At 40.8% G+C, this 24988-nt stretch overlaps 2 protein-coding genes across 6 annotated transcripts in view; one reads left to right on the top strand and one right to left on the bottom strand.

Annotated features, from left to right (window-relative positions):
* LOC102775660 (protein NLRC3-like) overlaps positions 1-7520 on the bottom strand; it is a 47815-nt gene extending 40295 nt beyond the window's left edge. For 3 of the 5 annotated variants that reach the window (XM_087844175.1, XM_087844179.1, XM_087844178.1), the window contains exons 1-4: positions 7163-7520; positions 4023-4181; positions 2737-2972; positions 2493-2534 (exon numbers count right to left, since the gene is read on the bottom strand). In XM_087844175.1, coding sequence (XP_087700301.1) covers positions 2493-2534; positions 2737-2972; positions 4023-4138 — 394 coding nt within the window. In that variant the 5' untranslated portion in view covers positions 4139-4181; positions 7163-7520. Of the gene's footprint in view, positions 1-2492; positions 2535-2736; positions 2973-4022; positions 4182-4653; positions 4937-7162 lie in introns of those variants that run through there. The other 2 variants (XM_087844176.1, XM_087844177.1) reach the window with 2 other exon arrangements.
* Positions 7521-14013: 6493 nt separating this feature from the next.
* dld (deltaD) lies at positions 14014-24568 on the top strand. The gene is made up of 14 exons (XM_087844174.1): positions 14014-14152; positions 15189-15264; positions 15566-15645; positions 15763-15831; positions 16338-16407; positions 18084-18184; positions 18280-18423; positions 18664-18765; positions 18882-19072; positions 19216-19386; positions 20723-20912; positions 21331-21468; positions 23545-23634; positions 23778-24568. The coding sequence occupies exons 1-14, from the start codon at positions 14114-14116 to the stop codon at positions 23841-23843; spliced, it is 1527 nt and encodes a 508-aa protein (XP_087700300.1). The 5' UTR covers positions 14014-14113; the 3' UTR covers positions 23844-24568.
* The last annotated feature ends 420 nt before the right edge of the window (positions 24569-24988 follow it).

Raw genomic sequence — 24988 nt, 5'->3', positions numbered from 1 at the left:
TCTCAGACTTTATATCTAATTTAGTTCTGAGCTTAGATAAAATAATTATTGTGGGTGATTTTAACATCCATGTAGATGCTAAAAATGACAGCCTCAACATGGCATTTAATCTGTTATTAGACTCAATTGGCTTCTCTCAAACTGTAAAAGAACCCACCCACCACTTTAATCACACTCTAGATCTTGTTTTAACAAACTGAACATTTAACAGTGTTTCCTGAAAACCCTCTCCTGTCTGATCATTTCCTGATAACATTTACATTTACAATAATTGATTACACAGCAGTGGAGAGTGGACTTTATCACAGTAGATGTCTTTCTGAAAGCGCTGTAACTAAGTTTAATAATATAATCCACCCACTGTTATCATCTTCAGTGCCCTGTACCAACACAGAGCAGAGCAGCTATCTGAACGCTACCCCAACAGAGGTCGATTATCTTGTTAATAATTTCACCTCCTCACTACGTACGACTCTGGATACTGTAGCTCCGGTGAAAACTAAGGTCTCTAATCAGAAGTACCTGACCCCGTGGTATAATTCTCAAACACGTACCCTAAAGCAGATGACTCGTAAACTGGAGAGGAAATGGCGTGTCACAAATTTAGAGGATCATCATTTAGCCTGGAGAAATAGTTTGTTGCTTTATAAGAAAGCCCTCAGCAAAGCCAAAACATCTTACTATTCGTCACTGATTGAAGAAAATAAGAACAACCCCAGGTTTCTCTTCAGCTCTATAGCCAGGCTGACAAACAGTCAGAGCTCTTTTGACCCAACCATTCCTTTAACGCTAACTAGTAATGACTTCATGAACTTCTTCACAAATAAGATTCTTATCATTAGAGAAAAAATTACCAATAATCATCCCACAGATGTAATATTATCTACAGCTACTTTTAGTACCATTGATGTTAAGTTAGACTCTTTTTCTCCAATTGATCTTTCTGAGTTAACTTCAATAATTACTTCCTCCAAACCATCAACGTGTCTTTTAGACCCCATTCCTACAAAACTGCTCAAAGAAGTCCTGCCATTAATTAATGCTTCAATCTTAAATATGATCAACCTATCTCTAATAATCGGCTATGTACCACAGGCCTTCAAGCTGGCTGTAGTTAAACCTTTACTCAAAAAGCCATCTCTAGACCCAGCAGTCTTAGCTAATTATAGGCCAATCTCCAACCTTCCTTTCATATCAAAAATCCTTGAAAGAGTAGTTGTCAAACAGCTAACAGATCATCTGCAGAGGAATGGTTTATTTGAAGAGTTTCAGTCAGGTTTCAGAGCTCATCACAGCACAGAAACAGCTTTAGTGAAGGTTACAAATGATCTTCTTATGGCCTCTGACAGTGGACTCATCTCTGTGCTTGTCCTTCTTGACCTTAGTGCAGCATTCGATACTGTTGACCATAATATCCTATTAGAGCGATTAGAACATGCTGTAGGTATTACAGGTACTGCACTGCAGTGGTTTGTATCATATCTATCTAATAGGTTGCCGGTTCGAGCCCCGGCTTAGACAGTATCGGTCGTTGTGTCCTTGGGCAAGACACTCACCCGTTGCCTACTGGTGGTCAGAGGGCCCGGTGGCGCCAGTGTCTGGCAGCCTCACCTCTGTCAGTGAATGTGTGTGTGAATGGGTGGATGACTGGATGTGTAAAGCGCTTTGGGGTCCTTAGGGACTAGTAAAGCGCTTTACAAATACAGGCCATTTACAGGCCATTTTTCATCAAGTCTGTCTTTGTACAGACCGTCATTGTTCTCCTTCGTTTTTGTACATACCTTTTATGGGGGGCAAAGAAAAACCAAGAAGGTATTGGAACCGGAGAATGAACGTTTTGCGGTGCTGCAAATGCTTGCATTTGATGCAGTACTTGGATTGTTTTGCCACGAGTTCCCGGCATGCAATGCGCGAAAGTCACGTGGTCTGTCAATCTCTATTAGAGCACTTCGCTCTCGCTCTGCAGGCCTACTTGTTGTTCCTAGAGTATTTAAAAGTAGAATGGGAGGGAGAGCCTTCAGTTTTCAGGCCCCTCTTCTGTGGAACCAGCTTCCAGTTTGGATTCAGGAGACAGACACTATCTCTACTTTTAAGATTAGGCTTCAAACTTTCCTTTTTGCTAAAGCATATAGTTAGGGCTGGAACATGTTGCTCTGATTTTGAAAGAGTGAAGCTCTAAATGTGTTATGAAGTCATTGTATAACCTTCCTAAAGCATGACTTATTTGACTATTTCAAACATCTCCAAACATGTTAGATATTTTTCCGTTTTTTTAGAATCTACTATGAACATAGTTATAGCCAGTGAACTATGGTTAGAGATTTTTAAACCAACTAGTCATTCATTCATTAGAGCTCTGACTTCATACCACAGAGCTGCACTGAAGCTACAGAGATATCAAATGCAAAGAATCTGAGCTCTGATTGGTCAGCTCAGAGTTCATGTGTTTCTGCTTCATCCACGTCTCTTCAGACAAACGGATGAATTCTTACTTTCTGATGAAAGTGATGAGGGTTCCTGGGCTGAGGGAGTTCCTGTTGAAGGAAAGTGCACCTTAAATCATGAGCTTTTTAAAAATGAAAACCTTTGTGGATTCAAAATAACGTAAATATAACATTTGTACTCAAAGATTATTTGAGGAGGGAAGAGAAAACTAAGAAGTTCAATACATACAATAAATTGAGAGAATGTTGTGTCTTCCTAACACACTGACTGTTTGTTTTTTCTCTGACTGACCTTCTTTAATCTTCTTTAAAATCAACCTCGCCACCTCCATCACATGGTCAGTAGTATATGTTTCCACCATGAGATCCACTGTTCTCGTTCTGCTTGCTTCCTCCAGGAGGCAGGTTTTGATGGGCGTGAAATCACCTCCCTTCCGCAGGTACCAGTGGAAACGTTTCAGCTCCTTTTTTCTTAAATCATCCAGCATGCTCAGGAGCTGTTCCTCAACTGACGCCTCCATCTTTGACCTGTAAATCATGAGAGAAGATGAATCACGGTCTCAGCACACTTTATTTTTTACTTATTTAGTATATTTCACAGCAGATTACATGTTTAATCTGGATTATTTAGATTTTACTTATGACTGACTTTTCTGGATGGATTATTCTGTGGAGAGAATAACATCACACACTGAATGGTAAAGAATCAATAATGAATAAAATACAGTAGGGGGCAGCCTTGTGGAGAGCTGGTGTTAAGGCTGAGGGCTAAGGAAAGATGAGGCCCCACTCTAACTCACTGAACACAGGGAGTCTCTGATCCAGGGGGTAGAAGGAACAATTACAATCTTCAGAAAACTTAAAATCAGCTGAAGTGTATGAAAAATGTAATATAAAGTCAAACAAAGAAAAAAAAAAAAGACTCCACAAAAAGATTAACAAACCAGTTTTATCACGATTATACTGGCACCAGTTTGAGATCAGGTTTCTAAATCTGCTCTGCAGTCAGGAACATGGTATCAAGAAGAAATTGTCATATAACAGTTCCAATATAATTATCTGATGATGGGGTAACTCTGGTCCTTGGAGATATTCTCAGGTTGCTGTTGATCCTAATGAGCTTTTTCTCCTCTATTAGAGCAGACAAACATCAGCTGTACTTAAAGACATTAAGTGCTGCACACAGGCTGGAGCTGATGCACTCGCTCTACAGCAGCACATGAGTTTCAAAGTCCAAACTTCTTTCTGCTGGTTTCAGGTGGAAAGTTCTTACTTTCTCACCCTCACTGAACTATTCATCCTCCTCCATCCAGCAACACCTGAGTGGAAGTTCCCACCTACACGGTGTTTGAAGCAAAGCACAAAGGAGACCCCTGCTGGAGCAGCTGGAGTCCTGCAGAGACTCTTCACTACACAAACACCTCCTACAACATCCACTCTTTACACTCTGACTGCTGTGTTTGTGGAAACACTCCAACACACACCGCTTCACATATGAACATGTGTGTGACACAGCTGACATTAAACATGATGGAGGATTTATTCACAAACACACAACAACATTTACACACACATTACCTCTTTGCAGGAGGACAACCATCGCCCTTCGACTCGTCTGTCTGGCTCTCATGTTCCCCACACAGAGTGGTTTTAGAGGGATCGACTCCCTCCTCTTTGTCCTCACACTGATCCATGCTGCTGAATTCACATCAGCTCACACACACTTTCTACCTTCACCTGCAGAGGAAACACAAACGTGCACATCAACTGAGAGCTGCAGAGGTCACGTCTGATGTGGTGGACTAACATCTGAGACACAGCTTTCATCAGTTCACTACACTAAGTGTCACAGAGCCGAGTTCAGCCTCCAAATCCTCCATTACTGTAGACGTACAAAGGTGTGGTTCTACAAAACAGAATGAACAAACAGAACACAAATTCCAATCAAATATAGACAACAATAATCACTATATAACATATTACAGCCACACATGGCCTAGGCGAACTTAGCTTAGCTTAGCGATAGCTTATAGAGACTGTACAAACAGAGGATAAACAGAGCGATAAAACATACAGGCTATCCTTCTTACACAAGAAATATCCTGTAAGTCACCAGTCTTATGGACGCACACTCTCAATGAACCCACATAAACTGCTCCCGACCATAACTTGTGATTGACGGTGACGTAATCACACTTAAAATGCGTACTTCAAGCGTGCAGACCCGGAATTGGGACACAGCCAGCCACTGTGGAGCTCATTGACCGTAGAAAAGATGGACAACGCGACCCCGCCTCCTACCATTGTGCAAAAATGAAGCCAAAATACCCCCCAAGAGCATCTCCAAGCATCTTCTCAAAATACGCCGCTTGTGGAGGATGCCATCTTGCAAATTTGGAGCCAGAGTCTGTGCAGTAGTGACTTGAGGTGGAGCGACTGTGTAACGTTCCCGCCCACACACCCGAAGGACGTGACCGCAAACACGCCCCCCTACACTGTTTACGTAGCCCGGCTGCTCGAGTTTTTAGCCGGTTTACTGCGACTGACGACTCGTTTAATTAAGGTAAATACAACCATGTCACTGCTATACAAAAAAGACACACAGCTTATCATCTTATAGTTGATTAAAATCACTCTGTTGTTAATTCGTTAGTTAGATTAGCCGCTAGCATACGCACTGTGTTGGAGGCTTGTTGCTAGCTAGTTAGCAATGCTACACACCTGCTACTCTTAATAGTCTTCAACACTTTTTTTTAATCCATTTTTAGACAGCGATGAGATCAGCGGCACACTCTACAGAGGCCCAGAGTTACTGTTAATATCAAAAATATAATGCTGTCCTTTGAGATTTTAACATAAGACTGTGAGTATAATGGATCTAAAACTTTAAATCTTCAGAGCCCTCTACAGCCTGGTAACATGGGGACTTTAAAAACATCAGCAGAACGTTTCAGTAGTGTAGTCTAATTTGTTCTTTTCATTTAATAATAGAGTCCATATTATATCAACAGCTACATTCACCCTAGAGAGAAACTAGTGAGGGAGACCATCAGGACCAAGCTGGGTTTCCTGGGTCCAGAGGTTTGGAGAAACTTCTTTCCTTTCTTTCATCACAGCTGTCCTGTGCCAGATGTTCTGTTGACCCACTGTAAGAGGCATCATTTAAGAAACAACAGGAAGACTGAAGCTCATGGCATTGATCAAGCAGGACTCATGATCTTCACCAGCAGCTCCTTCACAGGGAAATCTTCAGCACTCCTCCGTAGGCCCGCCCCAGGAGATGGATAAACCCAGCATTTCATGAATACTGTGATGAGACCTTTGGTTTGTGTAATGTTATAAATACTCGGATACTCCCCAGAGGCTCCGGACTTTTACATAAAGATATTATATTCAGTCCTGTAGAAAGTTATATATTTAAAAATAGGTGATCCTCTCTGGTTACTCTGGTATGAATAACTCTAAATCACTCCAGCTCCTGTAATCACAAAGACAACAGAACCATCAAACTCAGATATAAATTTTATCCCTCAATATTGAAATAAAGCTGATTCTTCTGTCCTCAAACACTCAGGATCTGAAGTTCTTCTCTTACATTTTTTCAGTATTACAGTACACTACAGTACTTTAATCCATAGTTCCTGATTAATGAGGAGTTACTGAAGTACAAGCTTTTTAAAAAAATTGTTACCGTCTTTACAGATGTGGCAAGAGACTGAAAACATGCTGTTGTTTGCACATATTTAATATTCAGCTCTGCACAGGAGCTGAAGCAGGGTGCAGCCTGTTGCTTTTGTTACGGGCCCCAGGAATGGTGCCACAATAACAAAGAAGAAATCCCTGCAAATACAGGTAAAGTTCAGGAGCAATGAAGACAGTGCACTCTGTTTGCCTCTCAGATTGCATCTCTTATTCAAGTTTCAATAAACATGAACAACATTAACAATATATATGTGTGCATGACTCTTTCAGTCCCAGTGTCCATATCTGTCCATTTCCCAAAGTCACAAGTAGAAAAATAAATGGATTCACACTCTACACTTTCCACTATTTTACATGTGCTTCAGGTGATCGCTCAGTGAAAGTCAAACAAAAGTACATACATGCCCTTGCTTAAGCAATTGAAAGCCACTGTGATCTACAGTGAATTTACAGCAATATACAACTGTATTTAAAGCAAACCACACTCTTATCTGGTTGAAATTAAAGTGGACAACTGTACCGGTTCTGAATACTGAAATTGAACAAAAATAAACACACATCATTTACAGCACACTAAAGATGAAACTCACTTTTGCATAACATGGGCAACTTCTTTCTATTTCACATGTCATTAACACTCACATATTAAACAGCTTTATACTTTCCAAACCTCAATGACACTTTAACAATAAAACATCTTTGTATCATAAACTTTATATAAAATAGTAAAGTGTGCGGGGGTACCAACCTTCATAGTGAAAAGAAAATAAATCTATATGAATGACCTTCCTACAAGACAATGCTCTGGGCGCTACGACCCACAATAACAAAACATTACCACGACGTTTCTGCTAGCGGCCTGCGCAGCCTGACCCCACTGTCCCACACTGATGCGGGTCCACGCGCGGCGGTGCCCATAAGTGTTACAGGTACTGTCTTACTTCTTTACAACTTAGCATGGAGATAAAACATTGCTATGTAACAAACAGTGGTAGTATTTTTTACCAGGTACTAACCTGCAAATACAGGTAAAGTTCAGGAGCAATGAAGACAGTGCACTCGGTTTGCCTTGTCACTACCCGATCCGTACCGGAAACCCGATCGGTACCCCGCATGCGCGAATGGTGTCTACTTCCGGTCGTAGCGTTTTACGATAGTTATGGGTCAGAGTATCTGTTAAAATGTTAAGAATAATAAGTATATCTTAAAATGTTTGCAATAATGAAGCATTTCAGTACAATGTAGACAAAAACGAAAAATAAAAAGATAGTTACGGATCGGGACTCCCCGATCCTTACTGCGCATGTGCAAAGTCGGACCGTACAAATCGGGTCTACCCGATCCGTACCGCGCATGTGCAGATGTTTTCTTCTTCTTCTGTTCGTTTAATGGCAGTTTACCTGAACTGCACCTGCTGACCGAGCGAATGAACCCTATTGTAAACTGAATTGGCGTCATTACAAACGTGTGTTAAATTTGATTTAGTGATAGTCGAGTGTGTTTATGCTTGTCTGTGTGGAGAGGATTGATTGGAATAGTGATGATGATGTCGGCTATCACTGTCAGTTGTCAGTAAACACTTAATCTGGCTGCTGAATCTTCACATGACACATTGCTAAGTCAATATTATTAAGTCTGTAATTAGGCGCCATTCTTCTTATTTTACGGCACTGTTATTCAATCGGGAAACGCTCTCTGTTGAGGAGAAAAGCATGAATTTGTTTGTATACGGATTATCCATAGTTTAAATGTCCCGGTAGTCGAAAAGGAGGCAGAGCTGTTGAGAAATGCTAAGAGCTAACTGGCCGCTAACCGTGTTGTCACTACCCGATCCGTACCGGAAACCCGATCGGTACCCCGCATGCGCAAATCTTACGTCACTTCCTCTCTTTGCCAACATTGCGACACTCAATATATTTGAATGATACGTTAGCGCCCAGTTAGCTCCTAGCATTTCTCAACAGCTCTGCCTCCTTTTTGACTGCCCGGGACATTTAAACAATGGATAATCCGTATACAAACAAATTCATTAGTGATGGTGAGATGAAGCCTCATGATGAACTGAAGCTTTCCACCCAATTGGTCGACTCATGGTTCGAAGCATTGTGATGATTCATTTGCTCTACTGCGCCATCAAGTGGACAATTCAAGTGAAGCGGGCTCTGTGATTATAATGATGTGTAAACCTCTAAACTGAATAAATAAATTGTTTTCTTGGTTATTTATCCCGAATATTGTCTCAGTATGTGTGATACAAAAGAGAAAGTGGAAACTATCAGGACAGAGTTTTGGTATGATTGTGTAACTGTTAGCCTCAGACAGTCAGTCAATAGTATAATTCAGATCATAGATTAGTACATTTGCATATTTTTATAACTATAAAAAGAAAGCTGACACTTTCGAGACTTTATCTAATGTGTAAGCATCACAGCAGATGCCTTAGATTAGAATCAGTGAGCTGTCGGCTTTCAGCCCCGACCGTGTCCGTGCTGTCTGGTGAGAAAGGCGACATCTCACTGATTCTGATGCGTCGGCGCTTTGTGTTTACGTCTTTGTGCAGAATTGGTGTACCTGCTCTCATTTACTGTTTTAGCTGTTTGGTGGTGGTTGAAATGTAGTAATATTTATATTAATAATCGATTCAGGATTTTAATGAATCGATATCACGTTATCCAAGCTAGAATCGATTTTAATCGATAATCAAAACCCGCTAGTACCTGTGTAATCATGCTTATGTACATCTGGATAATGACACAAACTAGTATTTGGCGCTTCACTTTTTAATAAACTAAAAGACAGAAATCAGATTATAGGATCTGTAGTGTTGTTTACTTATATTATGGTGCTTATCATTTGTGATATTTATTACTGTGTGCATACTTTATTAGGAGAGATAAAATAAAATAAAAAATCTCTTCCTTCCTGGTTCCATCGAAGAAGAAATGCTCAAGTAACTATGTAACACGTACGTAATCCAATACCACAACACAGTGTGATGGGAAATCAGCTGTGTTTTTCTGCCCATTTTATTTCGAATCTGGCGCGAACCGGTGAACCAGTCCCTGAATCAGTCACGTGGTACGGACTGCCCGCGAGGCCTCGAACGTCACTGCATACGTAATCAAAGCAAGCCTCGATACGCGCTTCACAGACACGCCCCCGAGATTACCCGACACACGATTCGACGCTTCGACACACAGGACACATCACTAAAATTCATGCTTTTCTCCTCAACAGAGAGCTTCCCCCGATTGAACAACAGCGCCGTAAAATAAGAAGAATGGCGCCTAATTACAGACTTAATAATATTGACTTAGCAATGTGTCACGTGAAGATTCAGCAGCCAGATTAAGTGCTTACTGACAGCTGACAGTGATAGTGGACATCATCATCACTATTCCAATCAATCCCCTCCACACAGACAAGCATAAACACACTCGACTGTCACTAAATCAAATTTAACACACGTTTGTAATGACGCTAATTCAGTTTACAATAGAGTTCATTCGCTCGGTCAGCAGGTGGCAGTATCCTTGTACACTGGGGAGTAAACTGCCATTAAACGAACAGAAGAAGAAGAAAACATCTGCACATGCGCGGTACGGATCGGGTAGACCCGATTTGTACGGTCCGACTTTGCACATGCGCAGTAAGGATCGGGGAGTCCCGATCCGTAACTATCTTTTTATTTTTCGTTTTTGTCTACATTGTACTGAAATGCTTCATTATTGCAAACATTTTAAGAGATACTTATTATTCTTAACATTTTAACAGATACTCTGACCCGTAACTACCGTAAAACGCTACGACCGGAAGTAGACATCTTTCGCGCATGCGGGGTACCGATCGGGTTTCCGGTACGGATCGGGTAGTGACACGTGTCATTCAAATATATTGAATGTTTTTTTTTTTGTTTTTTTTGTTTTTTTAAACCTTTATTTAAACACCAGTACAATACAAAATGGAATTAAACAGTACCACAATAATGGTGTTGTACTTACAAAAAAGTTGTATGTATAGATAAACAAATACAAGAACAGTATTCAAAAACAACAATATAAATATGCTAGGGGGAAAGTAACTGATCAAGCCAAAGAATAAAGTGATTGAAAGATTTGGATTTTTTCACAAACACCAATAGTTTTTATAGCTTTTGGGTTAGTGGAGTTCTTAATTGAGTTAAAATACTGTACAAGTTCAAAGGAGAATACATAAAAAGAGGGATGTCTTCCTAAACATTTGGACTTATGAATATGAAATTTAGCCATTAAAATTAACAAGTTAATCATATATCTGTTATCAAAGTTGAATTGTTTTTGATTTTTGTGCAGACCAAACAAAACATATTTCCAAAACAGTACAAATCCTTTAAATACATTTTCTGAAATAAAAACACAAAAACTTTGCCAAAAATCTTGTACAAGGTTACAAAACCAAAAAAGATGTATAGTAGATTCCTTGGAAGTTTTACAAAAGCTACAGCTTGTATCAATGTCTAATTTGAATTTGCTTTGAAGATAATCTTTAGAAGGATAAATTCTGTGTATTAACTTATAAGAAATATCTTTAATTTTGTTGGTAATTAAAAACTGATTAGGGAGTCTCCAAACTTCGTTCCACATAATACCATCTGACAGCCGGTTCCAGAAAAAAATGACATATGGTAGCGTGGTTATGGTACTCTGAAATAAAGCTCTGATTGATTTATTGTTGTTTTTAGATTGCTTAGAAAAGCAAATCTTGCCAACAAAAGTTTGTATGGGAGATGCCAACGGCCTGTGGAGTGAAGTGATATTAGGTTGATTCTTAAACAACATACAAACCCCTGATGGTATTGATCCAAATACTTTTGTATAATCATCACGATTTATAGCTAAATTGAAAAGTAAACAAAATTCTTCATAGGAGAAAAGCGTACCATTTGAATCAAATAATTGGTCGACTAAAACAATGTTATTCCTAAACCAACTATCTAAGAAGAGAGATTTTCTTTTAAATAAAACATCCTTGTTATTCCAGATATAATAACTGTGTGGACTAAAGTTGTGCTTGTAAATAAGAGTCCATGCTAAAAAAGCTTGACGATGAAAAGCAGAGATTTTTAAAGGGATTTTATCAATATCAAAATTACAAGTAAGGAAAAATTCCGTGCCACCTAACTTAGAAAACATGAACACAGGTATAGTATTCCAAATGGATGTAGGATTAGTAATTAGATTCTTTAACCAATTTATTTTGAATGTGTTATTTAAAGTGTTAAAATCTAACACATTAAGTCCTCCATTGACATAGGAGTTCATAAGAACTGTTTTTTTAATGTAGTGTGTCCTATTTTTCCAGATAAAGTTGAAAAGTAACTTATCAACCTCTTTTATGAGTTTTTTATCAAGGTGCAATGCCAATGCAGCGTATGTAAGACGAGAGATGCCTTCTGCTTTCATAATTAATACTCTGCCTTTTAACGACAAATCTCTTAAGAGCCACTGATTAAATCTGTTTTTGAGTTTCTCTAGAATAGGATAGAAATTTTGAGTGATTCTACTTTCCTGATTTTTGGTTATTATAATACCTAAATAACGAATTTCTTGTTTTATTGGAATGTTACACAAAGCTGTTTTCGAACATTCTTTTATCGCCATAAGTTCACATTTAGGAATATTCAAGTATAATCCAGAAGCTTTGGAAAATATGGACATTGTTTTAATAGCAATAGAGATTTGATCTTCATCTTTTAGGAATAATGTAGTGTCATCCGCTAACTGTGTTATGAGTAAATCTTTGCCAATTAACGATATACCTTTTACATTGCTTGATTTCATATGGTTAGACAATAGTTGGGCAATTAACAAAAACAGGTATGGAGAAATGGGACAGCCTTGTCTTATCCCTCTTTGTATGTTAAATCTGGGTGAAGTACCGTTTGTTAATTTAATACTGCTGTTACTGTTATGGTATAATGTTTTAATCGCTGTAGAGAAGTAAGAGCCAAAACCATACTTATCCAGAGCTTGAAATATAAATTCATGCTCCACCGTATCGAAGGCCTTGTAGAAGTCTAAAAATAAAATGAAACCATTGCAATTTATGAGGTCAGAATAATCCAGAATATCTAAAACCAATCTGATATTGTTAGTTATGTGTCTTTTGGGCATAAAGCCAGATTGTGTTTCATCAAAAATATATTGAATGTCGCAATGTTGGCAAAGAGAGGAAGTGACGTAAGATTTGCGCATGCGGGGTACCGATCGGGTTTCCGGTACGGATCGGGTAGTGACATGCCTCTTGCTGTGTCCCAATTCGGGGTATGCACGCTTGAAGTACGCATTTTAAGTGCGGTTACGTCACCGCCACGCGACGACGGCTGTCCCAATTCGAAGTGTACTTCAAATGCATACTCCAAATGCGCCGTCGATTTCCCCAAATATCAAGCGTGGTCCGGTGCACGCTTCGTGGTCCCATATATCCCACAATTCATAGCGCGGCGGTGGGTGTGGATAATTTTGCCGCAAAATACGGCAGAAGGGAGCGGCCGAAAAGTGAACTGTCAAAAGTAAGTACTGAATATGACGTCACTTATTCATGTGCGAATGTTTAATAACGAAGAACATTAAAACATTGCTGTTGGCCACATGTCGGCAAATATATATATATATATATATATATATATATATATATATATATATATATATATATATATATATACACATATAATCTGACAATACTATAATATTGGCCATATTATATTTACATTACCATAGTGAGATGACTTTAGTCTCATGAACAACATTAACTAATTATTGTTTACTAGCTACTCTTAAATGACTGTTCAGTACAGAAATGAAGCCCAACAATCATGTTTTACAGTCCTGTGGTCTCAGCCTCAGATACTCAACTAATCAAAGTGATGTCATGACAAAAATGAATGACCAACAAAACAATTTTCTCCTTCATTTCTGTCAAACAAAGCTGTATGTAACGTGTCTCGCGGTTAGTATCATGGTTGCTAGGCAACCTGAACAGCGCGACGAAGCATATACCGTCCCATTTCACAAGCCTCTCACTTCCGCACTTCCCGTACTTATAGTACGCACCGTCCGTAGTACGCGTAGTGTGCGTACTTCAAGCGTGCAGACCCTGAATTGGGACACAGCATTTATGTCTCGTGCGCGGAAGCATTGTTTTTTTTTTTTTCACTTTTAAAAACTTTAGTTAGAACAAAGACAATGACAATCTGAAACAAACAGTGAATCGAATCTTTCACAACAGTATATCACACCTCGTTTTTTTCTTAATCAGAGGATTATTGCAGCATTGTAGTTGGTATGTCACAGTCAAACTAACAATAGTTGTAACTAAGTATATAAAAAAGTAAAAAATAAGTAAATGAATTAGAAAAAGATTAAAGAACAAAATAAAAGAGATAAGGGGGAGCATGAAAATCATTAAAAGTGAGGTCTTATAAATAAGACATATAGCTTAAATAAGGGGATAAGTGAGAAACGTTCTTCTAAAAATTTATTTATTATTATTATTTATTAATTTAATTGCCTGGGGCTTATTTATTAGCTTCAGAGATTTACGCTACAGGGAAAGTTCATTTTTAAGAGCAAGCCATGAAGGGGGGGATTTGGCATATCAGCATTTATGAATGTAATATTTTGTTGTAATAATGAGATTGTTTACTAAGAAGTCTCTATTTTTGTCCTTGAGGATTACTCCTATTTGGATATTCTGAAAAGACCAAAAACCAACATTTGTAGACCAGGACGATATTAAGTCATAAAACGTCTTCAGCTGTGTTCTTGGTAAATAGGAGACCTGTGTGACATAACTTGACCAATGACGTGTAATAGATGCGACCCGGAGGAGTGTTCGGTTTGGACCCATACTGCGCGTGCGCAATGATAGGAGTCCTTGGCTGCTCGGCCTGCTGTAGGTTACGGATCCAGTGAGAGTACACCGACAGAATGCAGAGCTGGACACAGTTATACCGCTCCCTGGCCACGGTAAGCAGTCATTATTTTCGCGATAACCAGTATGCGAAACCCGGATGTGTCGTAAACTGTCCTGCGTGCTGCAGATCTAGAGGATAGGGGAATTTTGGACCTGCGGCCCGCACCTGGCTAGCTACTCGGCTAACAGCAGAAGGCGAACCAGACTGTACTGGAAAAGACATGCAATTTGGAGTTATTGTGGTTATCGATGTCTAAACACGTTGCTTGGTTTTCAGTTGATGTTTTTCCTATTCATATACCTTTTTCATTTTAATTCGGCATGAGTTAGACTAACAACCTTCCCCACATTTAAACTAAATCACGACTTTTCTGGTTACATATTGCCGCAGTATTTTGAAGTAAAACCTGCAATGAAAAGAAGCGTGATATTTGTATTCTGCTAATATTAAAGGGGCTTAAATCACACAAAGCTAGAAGAAAAGCATCTAGTTTCTATGACTTTACAGTTGACATTTCCCACTCTGGTGTCGTGTTAGCTCGCTTAGCTGTTTAGCAGCAGTTGCCTAACTCATAATTTATGTCGTAAGCTCAGCTGTTGTCTCACAGCTTCACGGCGAGCATCAGATTATTCCGAATTGTTTCGAAGCTTTGTGACGCTACAACACTTAAATAGTAGTTATTTGCTAACTTGGTAGTCTGCTAGAGGGGAAAGTTTCAGAGTTGCTAGTGGACAGGCTGAGGGTGTCCTTGCTGAGAGCTGGCACTGCAACAGCAAACCAGCTGAATGTGGTACAATTCCATGAAAACAAGTGCATGAGTCTAAATATGAAAATTCAAATGTTAGTTTAGTAGTTGAGTTTGCTCCTTCGTGACTCAGTATCTGAGTATGCAGCTTTAAAAGGAAATAGTAGTGACGTAAATAGAAGTGATTAAGCAGCAGATTACGGAAGTGAGAGAAGCCACTGAAGACAGATGCTTTTAGTTTGCAAAGTTGGCTTGTGATGCACTATAACATTGTTTTGTGTTGCATTGCCTAGTTGTATTGTGCATGCGTATTTTCTAACTGTGCATTTCGTTTGCTTCACAGCGGAGCCACCACCTGCCCTGCAAAGTGCACGGAGCTGCAGCGCTGTCTGTTCGGACCTACGCTGACAAAGCAGCAAGTACGATTGTGCTGTGAATCTTATCATAGGACTTTATTTGTGGCACAGTGTTTACTGAACTTTAGCCACATGTTTGTGCGGTTTGATCTCTGATGTTTGTATCAAAGCAGTCTCATAATTCAGACTTGCAGAGAGTCTCAGGTGCTGGATTTGGGTGGGGATAGGACTTCATGGGCTATGTAAAGAGGGGTGGTAGAGAGCTTGCATTAAAATGTTCATTTACATACACCAGACCTTAATCATGTAGTTTTCTCTGGTGGCGTAAAGTCATGCTAAAAGCTGCTGTGTTGCCTCTCTGCAGTTGATGCAGACGTCACAGTGGTGGGCTCCGGTCCAGGAGGCTACGTCGCTGCAATCAAAGCTGCACAGCTCGGCTTCAAGGTAACCCACCTGCTCGACAGATATCCTGCTGTCTAAACAGATCCCACAGATAGTCACAAGTGGAAGTTTTTGGTGAATAATGTATCCCCCGTCTCTACATTTGTTATTTTTGGACAGACAGTGTGTGTCGAGAAAAATCTCACACTCGGCGGGACTTGTCTCAATGTCGGCTGCATCCCCTCGAAGGTAACAAACTGCTTTTAATCACCACAAATTCACAGGTTTGTTTGTAAGAGGTTTGATCAGTATGATCGTTTTACAGGAAGGAGAGATACCAAGGATGTTTTTATCTTGGGTTTGGTTTCTCTTTCAGAACTTGTACACCTTTCGTATAAAAGTAATCCAGTGATGGTTTTCTATCCATAGATATATTATAAAGGGCAAATGCTTCCATGGAGGACATTTGAGTAGTAGAAGCCGGAAAGAATAGCAGCACATACCGGTAGCATCTTTTTATTGTCTTGATGAATTCAAAAATAAGCCAATACTTTTGGATTTATCCAAGAAGAGATAATAAGGACTAAATTTCACAGAGAGAGGAAAGCAGAATAAACTTCACCTAAAAATAACTTTTCAGTTTGGTGATGAGCACTGAACGTAAGATTGATTAAACTATATTGAATCCGTAAAATGATGTAAACGTGTTTTAAGTCATTCCTCCAGCTGAATAAGCTGCTGTTTTGTTTCTGCAGGCTCTGCTGAACAACTCCTACTTGTACCACTTGGCTCATGGGAAGGACTTTGAAAGCAGAGGCATCGAAAGTAAGAATCACCATCAGGCTTTAAAGGTTTTGTACATTTTGTGTAGCTCGCTGATCCTTAAAGGGGGCTCATTTTCAGTTATGTGTTATAATTTTGAGCTCTAGTAGAGCTTTGCATGATTCAAAGTTCAAAATAATCCTTCTTTATGTCATCCTGTCAGAAACAAGCTGTGTTAGCTCCCCTTGCTTTAAGCCAACCAACCCTCTTATGATTGGTTTGACCAGCAGTACATGCTCCTGTGTGCCTGAAATGGCTACAGTAGAGAAATCCATTGTCTTTAAACCTTTCAAGTAGATTTTTTTTAGCCAAGATTACACTAAAGGTCATTATTTGCAGCATTAGCCATATTTAATATAAGCATATATGTTATTACAACCAGGGTTTTAATAGTTTTGCAATTTTCATTAGTTTTTATTTTTATTTAGTTTTGACTTCAGATTTTCAATTTTATATCAGTTTTAATTAGTTTTTACCAATTGTTTGCTAGTTTAGTTTAGTTTTTATTTTTTTGAAAATCCTTAGTTTCAGTTTAGTTTTGATTAGTTTCAGTTATAGTTTTAGTCGTGTTTGCAATAATTAAGTGTAACAAAATCCCAGTTTCATCATATCAGTCATTCTGCTCATCCTTGGGTATGTTGCTATTCCAGCTACCATACTGCACCCTGGACAGGTCGCCTGTCTGTCGCAGGGCTAACATGCAGAGACAGACTCACATTCCCACCTATGGGTTCTTTAAATAAATAAATAAAGGCAGATGAACAACCATTGATACCAGGCAACTATAAAATGTATATCTTGGCCCCAATGAGACTATTAACTCTCGCAGCACCGGGTGTTCGTAATTTTGGTTCAAGTGAATTGATAAACTTTTTGAAGGTAATTGACTCACACAGTTGTGTAGATATCCCCGTCCTGTTGTCTCGGGATGCATCACGCTGCCTTGCCTGGGGTTAGCTTCTGTTTTCTGGGGATGAGGGTTGAGTGTGCTCCCTTACCTTCTCAAGCTAAGCTAGGTTAGCCTTCTTGTGTGAGCTTTTCAAGTGCACTTTAAGGTTTGTGGGATTTTTTTCCCTTTAGAAATGTCCCTCATAATTTGTCTGTTTCCACTACAAGACACTTGCTTTATCCAAAACACAGTCATATTCAAAGTAATCCCAAATTGGACTCTGGCGCTTTCTTCCGACTTTTCCTGACATGATTCTGCGCGTGGACGGAGCAGCGACACAGACGACTCGACTAACGTGCTGCCACCTGCTGGCATAATGAGACACAGCAAGAAAAAAATCTGGAAACTAAACTTCATTTTCACCCTTGACTCTTGTATGACACGCACACATCAATGAAAACTAAACACATTTTTGCTATAAATTCAGTTAATTTTAGTTAGTTTTGTGAACACTCATTATAGTTTTAGTTAGTTTTCCTTTTTTTGTTTTTATTTTTATTTCCGTTAACGAAAATGTTTTTTCACTTGTAGTTTTCGTTATTTCGTTAGTTTTCGTTAACGATAATAACCTTGATTATAACACTTGTGTCTGTATTCCTTAGTACTGGATGCTGATGGCACAGAACGTGTGTTTTCGACAACACACTTTAATTGAATCTAACTTGTTTTTCCATCGGTTTCTTAGTTTGACATTTGTGACCGCATTGACAATCAAGTCTTTGTCTTCCAGTTTCGGGCATCTCGTTGAACCTGGAGAAGATGATGGCTCAGAAGAGTGGGGCGGTCAAAGCGTTGACTGGAGGAATCGCACATTTATTCAAACAGAACAAAGTCAGTCTTCCCTCTCTGCGTTAGTGCTGGTTTACACAGATGCTACATCTGAACCACTTTTAACAGTGTCTGTGGTGTGACGTCACTCCCCACAGGTTACTCACGTTAGTGGTTTTGGAAGGTTAACCGGGAAGAACCAAGTGACCGCCACAACAGCTGATGGTACAGAGCAGGTCATCAACACCAAGAACATCCTCATCGCCACAGGCTCAGAGGTCACGCCCTTTCCAGGCATCCAGGTGTGAGAATTTGTGAGCTGTTCATACTTCATTTCACTAGTTGCAGGTTTTTTGCTTGTCGTATTCAGCAAAGGAGGTGGAGGAGGCGAGGAAGGGTCAGTGCTGCAGGTGTCTAATAAAAGGCGTCCTCGTCTCGTCACCCTCCTTTCACCACTCCATAAAAACTCACATGCACTTGATTTTTAAAAGATAATTCTGGGTTGATTTTTAAAAGAAGTGTGTTCAAATATGTTTCTTTAGATTGATGAAGAGACCGTCGTGTCATCGACAGGAGCTCTTTCCCTGAAGAAAGTACCAGAGGAGCTGATTGTGATCGGAGCTGGAGTCATCGGGGTGGAGCTGGTCAGCATCACTACAGACTGATTCACCCACAAACACATGATCATGTCGACTACATCGGCAACATTTCCTGCCTCAGCTCTGTTTCTTTAGAAAGTGTTTGTCCTGCCATCCTGCAGGGGTCAGTGTGGCAGCGTCTGGGTGCCAACGTCACAGCGGTGGAGTTCCTGGGCCACGTGGGTGGTATGGGCATCGACATGGAGATCTCCAAGAACTTCCAGCGCATCCTGCAGAAGCAGGGCCTCAAATTCAAGCTCGGCACCAAAGTCATGGGAGCAACCAAGAGGCCCGATGGCAAGATCGATGTGGCGTGAGTGGAAAAACCAGACTCAGACTTTCAGGACTCTTTGATGCCTTTTCTTTTGGGCTGTTTTACACCCATAAACTCATGAAATTTGAAATATGGCTGGGGAGCTTTGTCGTGTAACCACGTGGGTATTATGCGTGTTTCAGGGTGGAGGCGGCAGCTGGAGGGAAGAGCGAGACTCTGACATGTGACGTGCTGCTGGTCTGCATCGGCAGACGACCTTTCACCCAGAACCTGGGCCTAGATACTGTCGGCATCGAGCTGGACAACAGGGGTCGCATCCCCGTCAACAACCGCTTCCAGACCAAAGTCCCCAGGTACCACCGAGCTCATGCTGCCGAATTTAACCCTTTAAAGCCAGTCGGAGCGGGCAGCTTCGTTTTCCCTAACTATTTTTAAATCCCGGTAGCTCTGCAACCACGTGAGCTAGCGCAATAATTTTTTTTGCATATGAAACCGGAGGAGTTGTACTTACATCTTATGCCATCAGCTTGTCCTCGGTCACAGTTTCCTTCCACATATAGCTTTGCAAAAACTGCATAAAAAGCACTTGCAGCAACAAAAACATAATATTCCAGAAACACGCTTTGCCGATCCGATCAGCTGTTTGTAACACTTCCTACTCCATCAGAGCGAACTATCGCATGTCCGCCATGACCTGCACGAAACCGGAAGTGGCGTCATTTTGCGGAAATGTAGTTTTTTACCATCAGGGCCTCATGAGCCTATACTGGTGTTTTTAAAAGTTATCTTTGACTTTATGACTTTCTGTGTCATTTCTGGGATGCTTAGGACTCATATTGCACTGCTGGAAATAGTTTATTTTGATGCATATGCTGTTTTTTTGCAAATTTGCATTTATAATATTTATTTTCGTTTTTCCTGCAGTATATAAAAATTGGTGTATTTCAAAAATAAAACTATGAAGACACTCAAAATAAATTTCCTGTGGTGGGAAACTATTTTGTGCAACTTTTTTGTATTTACAGTTTTGAGGGATAAGCCTCTTAAATTTCTCTAACTAGAAATATATGTTAAAAAAACAAAAACGATTTTCAATTTTTTTGTAGTTTATTGCACTTTTTTGCAATTTATGTAATTACTATGCACTTAATGCAGACATATTATTAAAATGTAGGCTGTAATGGTTGTATTGATGTATATCAACTTGAAATGCTCCCAAAAATGGCTCCACAGCATGTAAACATATAATATAAGCTCTGGCGGACTTGGTTCTATGGTAGGTCTTAAAGGGTTAAGCTAAAATGACATGATTGAATCTCTGAAAGCAGACTTACCAATTTGGTGCATCCTCACCAGTTTACCCCTGCTAAAATTTTGTGTCCAATTTAAAAAAAAATATCAAAATCTCTTAAAATAGTAAGCACAAATAGATTAGTGTAAAAATCTATTTGTGCTGTTGTTAGTAACAGGAGAAATAAAGTAACAAGTCTGTTACAAAAAGGCCTTTGATCACATCGCTGGGATGCTCTGTTGCTCTGTAAGAGAACCTCTCTGTGTATTTATGTAGCTGCTGAAGTCCTGGGTCAGTAAATGACCCAGACCAAAAAAATAAATTACATGTATCGCTCCTTGCAAAACACAGCTCAGTGACATTTGTTCCCTCTTTGCTTCTTCCTCTCTTCCTTTTAGCGTTTATGCAATCGGTGACGTGGTTGCCGGGCCGATGTTGGCCCACAAGGCCGAGGACGAGGGCATCATCTGCGTGGAGGGCATGGCGGGAGGCGCTGTGCACATCGACTATAACTGCGTCCCTTCAGTCATCTACACGCACCCCGAGGTGGCCTGGGTGGGCAAGAGCGAGGAGCAGCTCAAAGAGGAGGTGAAAGCTGGGAAGGTGTTTGCTTCCAGCACGATGGATAGCCAGCTCTCTGGGTGCAGCGTTGTTCTTCTAGGGCAACTGAAGGAAATGTCACTAAACCATCGTAGCAGAGATCATGCACAAAGTAGCCACGCAGCATAAATAAGGAGGAAATAAATATGTGAATCTGTTAAAACTAAGCTGCTTCAGACATTGACATCGGCCACCTGGTGGTGATATTTCCCAACATTTCAATCCAGATCCAAGCCAAAAGAAAGGTTTCATCCTGATTGTTTGTGCTTATTTATATTGTACAAGTGACAAACGTGACAGCCATGAAGCGTCCCATAACTTGGGAAAAGTGTGTGAAAAGTGCAACATTTAAAACGAATATTTCTGTCATTTCACTTCAGTCTGAGTCCTCTCTTCTCCTCTACAGGGTGTCCCGTTTAAAGTCGGCAAATTCCCCTTTGCAGCCAACAGCCGAGCCAAAACCAACGCCGACACCGACGGCCTGGTGAAGATCCTTAGCCACAAGGAGACCGACAGGATGCTGGGAGCTCACATCCTCGGATCTGTAAGAGTTCATCAGCTTCCTTTGGACTCGCGTTAGCCTTAAATGTAAAAACATCTGTGTGGGTGTTAATGGGCTCAGACTGTCTTTGTCGAGGATCATCTACCCAATCAGATAGACATTGAGCACGTGGGAGGATGATGATGATGGGAATCGAGTGTTTACAGCTTTGGAGTGTTTATGTAGAATATCAGCCTCCTATGAAAATGGAAGTTAACGGTTTGTGTGTCTGTCTCATTACTGCATCTGTCCTAATAAACACTAACCCCAGACAGACGCATGCGAGTGCTGTAAAACCATCAGGCTGGCTCTCGATGAACGCACTTCCTCGTTAATGACCTTTAACTGTGTCAAAGACGAGACATCCATGTTTGTACAGCTCAGATTAGACTTACAGTAACTCTGAGGCGACAATAAAGCAGATATTTGTCAGTGCAAAGATCCGAGGAGTGCAGGTGGACTGACTGACATTCATGGTTCTCTCGGATCTCTGTTAACATCTCTGTCGGTCCTTTATGAGACCAGAAACGTCTTAGTGGAACACAGTAGGAATGCTCCGATACCACTTTTTTGGAAACGAGTACGAGTACTTGCATTTCAGTACTCGCCAATACCGATACCGAGTACTTAATAAATACCGATACCGAGTACTTAATAAAAACATGATTTAAATTTGCAGGTAACAGCTTTAGTCCTATAATTTAACAAAAAACAAACAAACAAGGGACTAGTTTGGAATTAAGAACATTTATTTAAAACGTAAAGCATGTTGTATGCAACATTACAGAATAAATAATTATAAAAAAACAAAATTTAATTTTAAATTTGTTCGTCTGTTTCTCTGTTTAGAAGTCTCACTAGCACAGTCACAGCTGGGATGACATCAGAGGCTAGTGCGTCGTAGCTGCTCACTTTTTTAGTTAGTTCCTCAAAGGGGGCGAGGATGGCAACAGTCGTCTCCATAAGAGCCCATTGGTGAGCGGTGAGATAGTCAGGGAGTTTGTGCTCGGACACGCCCAGCCCTCGCTTTTGCTCAATGAGGGACTGGAGCATGTAATACGTGCTGTTCCAGTGCGTCTGTACGTCCTGCTGCAGTCTCTTTATTGGCTGGTTGAGCTGTCCCTGAATGTCCTCGAGGCGGGAGTAGGCTAAGGCGGAGTGTTTAAAATGCCCAACTATTTTCCGTCCCACTGCTGTAGCATCAGCTATGCTCCTCTGTGCTAATAAGCGTGGGTAAATAAGCGTGGGTAAACTCTTTGTACTCGTTGTCGTGTTGGGATTTTGGTGCTTGATTAAATTACTTGTGTTAAATGCGCTACCTTTAGAGCCTCTGGACAATTTCGCTGAGCACAGTTTGCAGTCCGCCTTTGTTTTCGCGTCTTCGTTCACTTTGAAATAGTTCCACACGGCTGACTTGTCTCGCCTGCCCTTCTCCCAGCTCTGAGCTGCAGACGGGTCCTGGGGGCGGGCACTCGGCGCCCGTGATTAACCCCTTACATGCCGCTCAAACATAGACAGGTCTCAGACCGTGGTATCGGTCCTCGGTATCGGGGGACTTTTAACGAGTACTTTAGAAAATGTGGTATCGAGGCCAATACCGGTATCGGTACCGATACCGATGTATCGGTACCGATACCGATGTATCGGTACCGATACCGATGTATCGGTACCGATACCGATGTATCGGTGCATCCCTAGAACACAACTTTTCTTAAAGCTCTCAGTTACATGCACAATTACGTTTTTGTTTCATGTTTCTGAATGTGTCTCAAACTCCTCCCTTAAATTTGCTGGACAGTCTTAGACAGAAGGTTGGTGCAGTGAACCCATGTGTAAAAAAATGGACATGATCCGCAACAAGGGACTGTGTTTTCTCAGGCAGTCATTACCTCTCCATCACAGGGATAAGTGCCTGACTTAAGTGGCCAAGTTTGCTGTGTTTGTCTTGCTGCGCATTTGATTGTAATTACCTGACAAGTAAAATAGCTTGCTGGAAAGTTAATTGTTGTAACAGACCACGTGAAGCTGTTGCTGTTTACAGACCTGCTAAACCAGACACTGCTGCGTGTTTCCCTGCAGGGCGCAGGAGAGATGATCAACGAAGCTGCTTTGGCCATGGAGTACGGCGCCTCCTGCGAGGACGTCGCCAGAGTCTGCCACGCCCATCCGGTGCGTTCTCTTCATCACACACGACACAGCATAGTGCACATGCACAGTTCTTAGTTTATCTTGTAGTAAAGATGTGAGAAATGATAAGTCCTGTTGCACCGTGACCTCTTTCAAACGCCTTTCTCTTCGCCCTTCTCCTGCAGACGGTGTCCGAGGCGTTCAGAGAAGCCAACTTGGCCGCCTCCTTCGGCAAAGCCATCAACTTCTGAGCCGCTAGCCGCTGTCGCACCTTCAGCGGACATGACGGCGGAGAAACAGAAAAGCTGCGTGTCTGCTTCAAAAACCTTCTGACTTTGACCCACCTGGGATCCTCGGTGTTCATCCAGACTGTACCAGTTTAGCTCTAACGTTATTTAAATGTTCAATAAAATCATAAACGGGTGGTTTGGTGGGTAAATAAACACTGACTGCTGTCAGGCTTTTTGTTTTCCACACGTAGTTTAAAAGCTTTCAGCAGAGATGCACTCATTAGCAGGTCAGAGAGAGATATGAATATTATTTTGGCTGTTTTGTTTGTGCAGGCAGGCGAGGATGTCTGTTGTTTTACAACATGGAGGAATTTAACAAATCTGATGGGTAATCAGCAGGAAACTGGAGCTGCTCGAAGATTCACATCTGCATGTTTTCAATTTTAAGATGGATTTCTGGCTCGTCGCAAATCGGTGACATCATAGCCGGTGCAGTGGTTGTTAAGTTTATATTTCTTTCATGTTCACTCCGACTGATGTCACAGATTTGTGCAGAAACAGATGTGTGATAAGAATGAATGTGTGTAACTAAAGTACTGAAGGACTCTTTTAGGTCAACATCAGCTCACATTTGGAGGGGAGCTGTTGATAGTTGCCGGGTGACTGTTTCCTACTCAAATTACTCTGCTGGGATTCGTTCTGGCCTGTATCTCACAATCTCAACCAATAAAGGCAGTTAAATCAGACACTGCTGTGTAGCTTCATGTGCCGACATTATTTTTGAAGTAACTTTCAGTGCAGATAGCAGCTCTTACACTGGATGATGTAGATGGGCAGTGTGAAACTAAATTAAAATTTAAACTTTATGTAGTGCAGAAACTGATCTGCAACAGGACCATGAAGTTAAACTGAGAGATGCATCTAGCCTCATCAGAAATGACATCAGGGGCTGTCAAGGCGTTTTTAAAGAAGTGTGACGGGGCGCACAGGCTGAGGTCTCCCAAAATACACATGAACCAGGCTGAAAATCAGTGGCAGAAGATCTGATGGAGTGATGGATCCAAATCACTGGAGGACAGAGAGTCTACAGCCATCTGTAAAAGATGATGAAGGTGCTGTTATGGTTTGGGACAGCATTTCAGCCAGTGACATAAATGGACTGATTC

The sequence above is a fragment of the Neolamprologus brichardi genome, chromosome 7 (assembly GCF_056152115.1).
Source record: "Neolamprologus brichardi isolate AB-2024 chromosome 7, ASM5615211v1, whole genome shotgun sequence".
Classification (NCBI taxonomy): Eukaryota; Metazoa; Chordata; class Actinopteri; order Cichliformes; family Cichlidae; genus Neolamprologus; species Neolamprologus brichardi.
Note: the sequence above shows the minus strand (reverse complement) of the source record. Positions and strands in the feature narration are given on the sequence as shown.

Excerpts from the sequence above, each read along its gene's own strand:
- dld (XM_087844174.1), top strand. The coding sequence starts at position 14,114 with ATGCAGAGCTGGACACAGTTATACCGCTCCCTGGCCACG. Across the intron at positions 15,646-15,762 it reads CTGCACAGCTCGGCTTCAAG|ACAGTGTGTGTCGAGAAAAA; the intron begins GTAACCCACCTG and ends ATTTTTGGACAG. Across the intron at positions 19,073-19,215 it reads GATGGCAAGATCGATGTGGC|GGTGGAGGCGGCAGCTGGAG; the intron begins GTGAGTGGAAAA and ends TGCGTGTTTCAG.